The sequence below is a fragment of the Chiloscyllium plagiosum genome, chromosome 14, assembly GCF_004010195.1.
Source record: "Chiloscyllium plagiosum isolate BGI_BamShark_2017 chromosome 14, ASM401019v2, whole genome shotgun sequence".
NCBI lineage: Eukaryota > Metazoa > Chordata > Chondrichthyes > Orectolobiformes > Hemiscylliidae > Chiloscyllium > Chiloscyllium plagiosum.
In genome coordinates, this window is record NC_057723.1 from 50,207,816 (window position 1) to 50,219,720 (window position 11,905).

Sequence of the window (11,905 nt, forward strand, 5' to 3'; positions counted from 1 at the left end):
CAAAGTCTCAGATCTTTTGCCTACCAGTGGAAACCACAAAATGAGACATGGTTTTCCAGAATATACTTTGTGAAGGTACAGTGTTTGTTTTCCATACTGCTTTCTTCTGAAAAGAAAATATTTCACCTCCTAATTAAATATCATGTCAAGTATCCTGTGACCACTACAAATATCTATAATGCGATAGGAATGTCATCAGCTCCAGTTTGCCCTGCTAGGAATACAACCTTTTTGCTTCAGCATACTTTGCCATTATTGGATTGATATTTGGTTAGAATCATGGAATTCTGTACCTAATACTATTGTTGGAATACCATCATTAAAAGCATAGCAAAATATATTACGAACATAGCCTAAACCATTGCATTTTCTTATTCTTAAAAGGCAAATGTAAGGTGTTGTGTTCTGGATGCAGCTCGATTGATCAAACTACCAGGCTTGAAGCAAAACACACTTTATTCTGATACTATAGTTAAAATACCACCAAAAGAAAGAACAGTTGGAATAACTTAACTCTATTGGATTAGATTATTTAACTAATAAACAACAACTGTTCCAATACAGTAACATCCTTTAAACACACCCTTGGCAAACACAAATTCAGTAAAATAGATTATCTCACATGCAATTCTAGCAGTGGGAAGAGAGCCCAAGCTTTTAGCTTTTACAGAGAGAGGAAGAACAGCTTCCACATCCAGCTTCAAGACTCTAGCATCTACTGAAAGTTAAACTAAAATCCTGATTCTGTGGGAGCTTGACCCACCCTTTTATGCTGCTTCTGTTAGAGTGATAGAGTCATGGAGATGTACAGCATGGAAACAAACCCTTTGATCCAACTCATCCATGCCAACCAGATATCCTAACCTAATCTGCCAGCATTTGTCCCATATCCTTTTAAGCCCTTCCTATTCATGTACCCATCCTGATGCCTTTTAAATGTTGCAATTGTACCAGCCTCCACCACTTCCTCTGGAAGCTCATTTCATACATGCACAAAGCTCTGTGTGAAAAATCTTGCCCCGTAAGTCCCTTTTAAATTTTCCCTTCGCACCCTAAAACTATGCCCTCTAGTTCTGGACTTCTCCAACCCAGGGAAAATACATTGTTTATTTACCCTATCCATGCCCCTTATGATTTTATAAACCTATAAGGTTACCCCCTCAGCCTTCAACACTCCACGAAAAACAGCCCCAGCCTATTCAACCTCTCCCTACAGCTCAAACCCTCCAACCCTGGCAACATCTTTGTAAAGCTTCTCTGAACCCTCTCAAGTTTCATAACATCCTTTCTATAGGAGGGAGACCAGAATTGCATACTATATTCCAAAAGTGGCCTTGCCAATGTCCTGTACAGCTACAACATGATGTCCCAACTCCTATACTTAATGCTCTGACCAACTTTTAAAAAAAAACCCAAGGCCTCACAAACTGTTCACATTATTGGCGAAAAACAGACTGCTCTCACCTATGCCCCACCCTCTCTTCATATAAAAAGGACACAATACCCCTCTTAAAGCTATAGTATCATCACACAATCAACCTGCTCAAAAATGTTATTGCACACCTCTGTGCTACTTGAGGTGGGACTTGAACCTAGGCCTGCTGGGTCAGATGGTGGGACATGACATCCTTCCGGAAGGTAGCTCATCAGACAGGTGTGGGTGAGGTCCTGTTTGGCCCACTCAAGGGCATTAATTTGTGATAGGGTGGGAAGGTCACATGTAGCCTTTTGATGTGGACACATTATATTCTGTTCACGAGAACATTTAAGATAGTTGGAAGAATCCCTGCATTAGGAAAGAAAAGATTGGTGAGCTTGCCAAGTGCTGATTCATGAAAATATTGTCTGAAGTCATTTCAAGCTTGTGGTACTTCCTTTCAGTCATGTGAAAAACTGGGCAGCCCTGCCTCGAATCACTTGTGCACTTTTAAAGATAATTTGGCACTGAGTCCCAGCTTGGGCAACATTCCACATCTGGCAGATTGTGAATGGCAGCCATTGGTTTATAAATAGCCCCATTCATTCCAAATCATGTCACTTCATGATTCCATCCACACCCCCAAACCCCCAGCCCCTCATATCCTTGTGATGATATGTGCCCTTCTAACTATTGCCATTGGCCCTTATAACTCCTGTGCAAAGAAATCCAATTTATTTCATGACTCCACCGCCTTTTGCCCTTACATCAATTTATCTAGCATTCAAGATGGGCAAATTAAATGAAATAAGATTCTAAGGCTGAGATTTTTCATATTATACATAAAGATGTAAAATCTTAGGCAGCCCTCAAGATTGAGGACAACCTTCTTCCATTCCATGATGCTGGACCTGAGATGACTAAATAGTCTAAAATTAGATCTACAAACTCCACCATAAGTGGGTCAAATGTATTTCTGAAATGCATTTGTGGAATTTTTGAACATTCATATGCTCCTTCCATTGTTTCTTTTTGTCCTCCGTCTGGGCTTGTTGAAGACACTTGAATAATTTGACTCTTTTGCCAACACTTCACCTCCAAATTGGGTGATCTTGGTCTGTAGATTCCTTCAAGTTGTGTTGATAAAGATGTCAAGTGCAGGTTACTAACAGTCTAGATAATCACAAAATGTTTTTTTCTTGCTTTTATCTCAATTTTAGTTTATCTTACACAAAATATTAAGCAATCATAAATCATTTGACTGTTATTCCATCAGATGTTGCCATCAGCACCAATGGAGTGACAATATTTAACAATGAGTAAGAAATTTATCATTTTCAATGGCATGTAAAATGTTATATAATGTTATTGGATCTCAAGGAATACCACATGTTCTATTCTTTGGGGATTTACTTCTCATTTTTCAGCATAAAAACATTAGAGCCAAAATTTTGATCTGTATTTTGGACGATTGCCATCATGGTCTCTCATATTTCTATGTCCCTTATCACAATTATATTTTTATCCCAATTAATAAAGTAAGTATTAGCTCAAACATATCTGCGCCTTACAAAACGCAATTAGTGTGATCCTAAACCACATCTGTGCCTAGAAATGTAGCAAACACACCACCCTTCACTACAATACTGCAATTGTCTTTGCCTGTCACATACTTAGACAACTACATGAGAAAACTATGTTGTAACTATCCTGCATGCACAAAACAGAAACTAAAATTCCAACTACAAGAAAATAATTGTAACTATCTCAAACTATGTCAGAAAATTTGCGTGAACATTTTGGAATTTGAAAAAGCATGGTAGTGAATATCATCCACAGTACCAATAAAAAAGCATACTTAATTTTAATCATAAATAAATATATTCATATCTGTAACATGCAAATATGCTGATTATCTCCAAATATCTCAGAAAGTATAATACTAAAGCCTATATATAGGGAGGAAGTGAGTGCATAGGGAAAAGTTAACTTGTGTAGGCACAGAAATGTTGGACCAAATTACCTTTTTAAGACCATAGTGTATCATTCTATGGTTTGAAAATGAGTTGTTGATCTCTCAGTCAAAAAAGCTTGATAGAAACACTGAGTAAGAAAATGCACTCCATATCTGAGATGTATGTACAGCATTTGATTCAACTATAAAAATACCATAGCTTTTGATTATCTTTGTACTTTAACAAGTTTATTTAAAAATGAAATATTGAAACATATTATTTTGATTGAGATAATTTAGCATGTACTTTAATTATGTGGTTTAGTTTCCTGATTATAAAATGCAAAATGCTCTGATAAAGTTGAATTTATAACTGTAACTGTGCTGACGAAGATGTTCCATTAAATCAGCTTGTAGGGTGTGACCTTCAAGATAATCCATGTGTCCATAAGTGTGACAGGATTAGTTTGCATGTTAATTTCACATTAATACTTAAGTCTTTATGAAACAACAGTCTAAATAACATACCCTCGTGTCTGATGCAAATTTGAAATATCAATAATTTGTCTTACCACTTTACAATTACTAACTAACCTGTTGTGTATTTCCAGCAGTTTTTGTTCCACAGCTCCTTATTATGCCCTCACTAAATGGTTTTATGTTTTGAGACTGCTGGCAATTGTAAGGTTTTAATAACCTTCACTACTTTTATTTTGTAACAAACATTTGACCAATAACAGAATTGTCTGTTCATGTTTGGTTAAAATATATCTCCTTTTACCAAAATACATTTTAAATTTCATTTAGTTAAACATAAATGTGATATTATTGAGATATTTCTGTAGTATTTATTATAAGTAATATTGTATCCAGAATCTGTAACTGAAATCCAAAATATAACATGACAAAGGGAGAATGAACCAATCATACATCCAAATCCTTAAAGCATGAACACAAGATTTGTATTTCAAATAATTTCAAATAATTCAAATGTTTCAAATAACAATTTCTTTCATATTTTAGTAATCACCCATTGTATCCCTTTTAATTACATTGCAAAACAAAACATTCTTTTTAAGTATTACTGTCAGTTATACATAGTCTGTAGCTAGAATTAAAATAATCAGCTCAACAGCTGCATAATGTCTACACTAAGTGCATTAATGTCTACGTTAAGTGCAATAAATGGTTTCCAAGATAATAAAAACTGAAAGAACTGTGGATGCTGGAAATCAGAAACAAAAACAGAAATTGCTGGAAAAGCTCAACAGGTCTGGCAACATCTGTGGAGAGAAATCAGAATTAATATTTTAGATCGAGTTACAATTCCTCAGAACATAATTCATTTTTGGGTCACTGGGCCCAAAACTTGAACTCTGATTTCTCTCCACAGATGCTGCCAGTACTGCTGAGCTTTTCCAGCAATTTCTGTTGTTCTTTCCAAGATAATGTCAGCTTTCTTCTTTCAACTGAATGAAGTTATGCAAATGTAGTATTTTTACCAATGCTTTGTTACTTATTCCCATGATGATGCATTACATTATATATTGTTTTACATCATAAATTGAGTCTAAAAAATAAATATATAGAGAAGCCAAAATATTAGTATAACACTAATGGTCCCAATAATACCTCTGTAGGCCATAATGGTTGCTGATACAGTTTATTACTGCAAACGGTGTTAGTTTAGTACTTGTTTTATACCATTAATAGCTAAATAGAAATTTGTCCTTTGCAGTTGTGATAAGTTAAAAATTATTACACATATTTTCTGTCTAGCTACACAACTTTGAACCCTAGAATTCAAGTGTGGAAGCTTATATTCTACAAAGTTACAAAGACAATTAAGTTAATGGGACTTTTGTTGCAATGCAATTAAATACAACATTCTGCATCCTCTCTGACTGTTCAATTTTGTGTTTACATAATCTAAGCTGCTAATTTGTTTTTAACATATTAATGTACCCTTTTTCAGATTTCCATTTCAACTGCAAGGGCTTTTCATAAACCCTGAAAAAAATAGCATAAATTATGCTAAAAACTTTGCTGATGTTTCAATAGGATTTCCACATACACTACACAACAGTACTTTATCTAATCCCATCAGAAACTCCATTACAAATAATAATTTTCAAAAATTTATTAAATGAAACTTTATATGAAGAACTATTTTATTCTGTACCATCTGCTTATTTCTGATGGCAAAATTGCATTTTAACAGTTACAGTTATTTTTTCAAATTTTCCTCTAGAAAGTTTTATTGCTTAAAATGGAAATAAACACATCTATATAAATAGTAACTTATAGTTTTGTTAGCTTATCCTTTCTGGAGTGTTACAGATATTTTTGTGCATTTTTTTCTAGTCTATTTCTCATTGTTTTTGCATTCTCTCTCCCTTATTTTCTCATTCTGCGCCTTTAAATTTTCCTCCTCATCATTTGTGTGCCTCTATATACCCTTTCTTGCTGTCTGCTTCTCATTTCCTCTTTATCTCTTTTGTCCTATCTTCTTTTGATATTTCCTGCTACCTCTGTATGCCTTCCACTGAAGATTATTTTTTACTTGTTTCATACCATAACTTTCTCTCACTATGTGATAAACATTGGCTTTCAGGAGAATAAACAGCATTGAAAAATAAATGCAATAAATTCCATTGGCTTTTGCCTGGAAACAGTGTCTCTAAAATGCAATGCAAAGTAGATAGATATTTACATGTTTTATATTATATTAAATACTTTTCATTAGATTAGAGCATCTTTGAAATGTTTTAAAAAGTATTTGCAGTACCTTATCTTTATTCTTGATATTTACTGTTTTCTTAGTGTGAGCCACATATCCAATGATCCCAGTGTCAAGAGGAAAAACTATTTCACAATCTGGTGTAACAAAACAATCTTCGAAAACAGAATCCTTTTGAACATTAAATAGCCTAGTGGCAAGTTCAGGAGTTCCATTCCTAGATCTGTACATGAACAAACTCATACAATCTGCTTGAATGAAAAATGTAATTCTTCTGAGTATATTAAACACTGTCTTTTCCATATTAATATCCTGCATGTCTCGAATCAGCTCAAAAATAATTTCACTTTCCTCAACAGTGTTTACCTCCCGGAAAGTACTGTAGTCCCTGTTTGGTTCTTGAGATCCCAGCATGTTAGCAATATGTATCGATCGTAGTCTTGTGTCATAGTATTCCTTGGCAAAGTTAGGATTGCTGTCCAAAAATTTCTCCACTTCTTCTTTCGTCACACTCATTTTGGAATACGTTGTTTCCTGACCTTACCCACACCCAATAGAAAAATTAGTTTCCCAAAATAAGCTAATAATATATTGTCATTCATTCCATTTCAGTGCTTCAGGAGTAATGATGTTTCATGGTAACAGTAGCCTTACTAACACCTACACAGATCCACGGTTAGGTGCAGCACACAACAGCTTTCAATTACATTTTCTCAGTAATGCTGAAGATGAAAGTAGGATTACACCTTAACATCACCTGACATTAATTAAGCCTCAAACTGATCAAACTGAGATATATTTTAATATTAAATGATGATCAATTGTATAGATAATTATTCAGTGTGAACTCCTAATGTCTATTTGATTGTACTAAATAATTGAAAACAGCTGACAGTAAACTTATTGTTTCTGACATATTTATTATTTCATTCACTTAATATGTTAAAAGCTCACGTAGCATAAGAAATTTTTAAAATCTCTGTTAATATTGGAGCTGGTTTAGAAATCTCCATTCCTACATGCTGCATTATCCATGTAGGGTTACATTTTCAAATTCTGCTTGCACTTTCTTTAAATTAAAATTAAATCATTACCTTCTAAACAGAGTAGAAGGTACTTGAATTGGGTTGGATTGAAAATCCTCCTGTCATCCCTTGTTGATTTAAATGCTTGTAATGGGATAAGACGTCTTTATCCGAGGATTAAGTTAGTAGATATAGGCCTTGTAGGTACAAGGTTATTCTTGTGATGGAAGTAGTGAAAAACATTTAAGCATTTGCATACTTGCATAATTATGAATTTATACAAGTTTCAGTTATGAAAATCATTGAGAGAAAAATTAGGATAGAATTTGACAGTGGAGGGTATGGCATGTAAATAAAACTGGATGCTATAGCTGTTTGATGCTTGTATCCCACTAATCCTGCTTTTTACCATGGGTATTTTATCCAATGTGAAGGAGGTCTTGGGCAGATTCATTGCTCATCAGCCATTTGAGGCCATTAAGTGGCCAATTGATTGTATCTTGAGGCCTCAGGCTGCCACATTTGCGATTTGTATGTGACAAATGGTGCAAAATTTGCCATTATTTTGAAATGCTTCCAGAACTAACTCAGTTGGTAAAATGTCAACATTTGCACTGGAGGCACAGTCAGTTTTGAGTTTTATGTCTCCTCACCTTTATTGATTCATTCATCGTTCCTGAGTATAAAGCTATATTTTAGATTAGAATCGCAAATTGAGGCCATTCAGCCCATCGAGTTTGCACTGACCCTCCAAAGAGCATCCCACCCAGACCCCAAACTCTCCTACCCTAACCCCGCAATAGCCATGACTAATCCACCTAGCCTACATATTCCTAGATACTACAGGCAATTTAACATGACTAATCCACTTAACTTGCACATTTTTGGACTGTGGGAGCAAACCAGAGCACCTGGTGGAAAGTTACACAGAAAGAATGTGCAAACTCTACACAAGGCTAGAATTGAACCCAGGTACCTGGCACTGAGAGGCAGCAGTGTTAACCACTGTACACCAATGCTGCCATATTCATCTTAATCAAATTCAAAAGCAGAAAGAGTTTAAACAGCAAAATGCTGAGGAACAACTGGTCAAGGAACATCCACAGAAAAAAAACTGGTATAAGATTTCACGGGGCAGCATGTGCTAATGTTTGAGTCTAAATCAAAAGCAGAATCTATTGAGGTTAATTACAGTGGAATAATAATTTTTCATGCTATCAATGCTAACACTGAAACTATGCCTATACTGGTTTGACAGAACTGGTTTCCTTTGCTGTCAAAATTGCAGAGGTCAGATTTCAAGTGCAGGTAGTTTTTCTATAATGCAATGGTTGTGAACTTGTGCAACCCCTTTTAGGAGAAAAATTGCACTTTAGAAATAGTGCTTAAAGTGTTGATGATGTAATTGCATTACAGCCAATACACATTTTAAAAGTTCGCGCTTTAGAAACAGTGTCCCCAATTTGGCAATCTTGTTATAGTGAATTCGCATTGACGAAACGCGTGTTATCGCAGAATGACCTGTACTAAACAAATTTGAGATGAGAAGTAGCCAAAGAAGCAACAAATGAACATTACATTCTGCTTGAGACAACTGAAGTTTTTGCAACTGAATTTGATCAGATTGCAACACCAACCAGTGTTATGACAAATCCAAGTTACACATTGGATGCTGAGAGACTAGAAACTTTAAAAATATCTGACCTTCTAACCATTCAAAGAAGAATCTTCAACAACTTTAACAATAGCATATAAAAAAATGCATCTCCAGATTAAATACTGTTGGAAAAAAGACACATTTTGTTAAAACTTTTTATCTTACACTTATCAGGATACTTTACTAGAATACCAATTCAAAGAAGAAAAAAACATTTTCACTGCATAAGAAGAAAGTGCTGATTGGTTGGTATCTGGACTCTGATTTATAGAGAAATTGTCTTGGAGAATACACAATTTAATTTCTTCACGGCTCACTAGAATCTTTGTCCATCCAAATTATGAAAGATATGTAAAATCTGTGCGATTAGGTATACGTGATCATTGTAGCAAATACAAATTCTTAGTTGATACTATAAGGCCTTATCATTTCAACCTTGGATCATTCTATTACTTCACAAGATGAGTTGCAGTAAAACCAATGCAAGATGTACTTATGGAAGTAATCAATGATGCCAAATTCAAAAGTTTATCTAGTGCAGATATTGTATTGAAACTTATAGTAGAGATCTCCTCAACAATGTCCTACATATCTATTTCTTCACTGGTGCAAAGAATTTACAATGCTGGAAACAACTCCCTATTGGTTCTGCTCTTAAATACTTCATTTAAATGTGGCAGTTGTTGACTGTCAAAATTCTATTATGTCTTGGTATGTCAGACTTTTGTTGAGATGATAAGCCACACTTCAAAAAGAACTCCTGATTTTTGTTACAGGAAGATCAACAATTGACAAGCTATATTCAGGCCTGGGAAATTAGTCTGTAGCTAATGGCAAGGGAGTTAAGGATTGACAAATCCATTGCTCAAGCCTTATCTGAATGAAATGCCATTGTTGTCCAAGCTTCCAGGATCATCTCACTTTCAGAAAAGATCGAACTTGAGATTGCATGCTTTATCAGCCATGGATTTCAGGTAAGTCCTGTTCGGAAGGATTGAATTGAAATTAAGTAACGGGAATATGGTCATGGAAACAGTGGAATTGATGGATGGGTTGAGATAGATAGCAGTGATAGCTCTGCTTCTCCTGATCCTAGACAAAGGATTTTCTTTTAAATTCCATACCCGCTTATAGCTGACAATTATGAGAGAGTGAGCGCTGAAGAACTACCAGTGACACAGTTCTAATATCTGTTCACACCACAAAGTCACAAACTCAAATACATATTCACCTTTCTCTCTACACATCACTGACAATCCTTCAGCCCTTTGATGTGCTGTTAAATTATTCTGCACAATAGTAGACATTATAAATAGAATGTAAGTAATTTGTTTTCTTATTTGGTAATGCATATGTGATGTTAGCATATCTCACCACAGTGCTTTCTCTACATGCTGGTAGCTTGCTTGTCTGGATGAACCACTCACCCATAAATTCTTCTCCTACTGCTGACACAACCCTACAGGATTACAGTGACAGGTAGTTAGGATTCTACTGTACTTTCTGACTTGAATTATTTCTTACACATATCCTGCATTCACTTCAGTCACATCAGCTGCCATTGTAGTTGATTGTCCTGGCTCAGTACAACATGAACACTGTCACTTTCACAGGAATATTTGACTTAACATTACCATGAGAGGGAATTTTATCTAAGTCTACTTCAGACGTACCACTGCTCTGAGACATATAATAACCTATCCACTGATCTATATAAAGAAAACCTAGGTAACAATGAACATTTGGACCAAAAAGGATGATATTGTTTCAAACCAAGGAGATTTGTAATGAGATGGCTGTAGTTTTAAAATTCATGTTGACGAGAGCACATTGTGAGTTATATGCAATACTGCAATTTTCCTGGAACAATAAGAGCGAAAGAATACACTGTGAAGACAATAGGTCTGAGCAAAAGGAAAACTGCTTGGCAATAGAATTCTGATTGGCTCCTGATCAGATGACCAAAGCTTGTGTGAAGCCAGCGCCACAGAGAAACACCTAATTTGTAGAGAGAAAGCATCAAATAATCTCTCTTTTACCTAAGAGGGAATGAAGTTTCCAGTAATTTCTGCAAATTCCCTGTTGAAGGAGAAGGAAAATGCCTTTAAAAATAGTGAAAGGGCAAATTTTCAACGGATAAATAAAAGACAACATTGATATGCAAGCAACCTCATCTCATTACCAAGGAACTTAAAAAGGAATTAAAAGGAAAAGAAAAATCAACTCATTGATTCACATGATCCAGTCTGATGCTATTGAACTACGTTTCTCCGATCTCCTTATTTCTTTTACCACTCTCAATACCCATGTCTTGTCTGTCTTTGTTTGCTGTTTGTGAAGGGGAAAGTTAAGGAAGGAGAGAATTTGCATTGCTGATTTTTATACCGGCAATTCATATTTTGTAACTGCCATTAGTTAAAGACAATTTATTCATACGAACAGTTATTTTCTTCTAAAGCACAGAAAACTGGAGCGTGTTTTCTTTTAACCTAAGTTCGTCAGTTGAGTAAATTGGGGCCCTTGGATCGCTTGACTAAATCTTTTCCAGTGAGTTCTGAAAATTATGAATACTTGCATCAATGATCTCTTAATGTAATCTTGCAGCATGTCAAGGTCAAATAAAGAACATTCCTTTATGTTGATATGTGAGGCTTCTATAACAAGAATCTGATCATTTAACAATCTTTCTTCTCCTATGACTAAAATATTTATTTCCAAGGATTCATCTGGAGGTGCTTCAGTAGTTGCTATACACCATAATGCTGTGTAGTTCTGAAAACATTTCAATAATTTTGCAGACATTTGGCTAATGAATTTCTGCATAACTTTCACCAAACCATGCAGAAATACAAATGACTTATGTTGTCAATATTGCTTAGACAGGAAGTACTTTTTATGTACACGTCCTGTGAGGCCTGGATGTTTAAGTTCTGCACCTGAAGGAGGAACTACTTTAGGTTTTGACAGGTAGCTGCATTTCAACTACCACTACTACCACTCCTAGAGGTTCACTCAATTGTATTGAGGTGGCTCCTGGCTTTATGCAATAGCAGAAAATGGGTAATGGTAAATTACAAACTAGAAAAAGACTGAGTTCACAAACAGTAAAACT

The 11,905-nt window shown here is 35.2% G+C and overlaps 1 protein-coding gene across 1 annotated transcript in view; it reads right to left on the reverse strand.

Annotated features, from left to right (window-relative positions):
* The window catches only part of pde6a (phosphodiesterase 6A, cGMP-specific, rod, alpha), a 50,229-nt gene extending 43,392 nt beyond the window's left edge, over positions 1 to 6,837 (reverse strand). Inside the window, exon 1 of the mRNA XM_043703784.1 lies at positions 6,160 to 6,837. Coding sequence (XP_043559719.1) covers positions 6,160 to 6,627 — 468 coding nt within the window. The 5' untranslated portion in view covers positions 6,628 to 6,837. The remainder of the gene's footprint in view (positions 1 to 6,159) is intronic.
* Between the last annotated feature and the right edge of the window lie 5,068 nt (positions 6,838 to 11,905).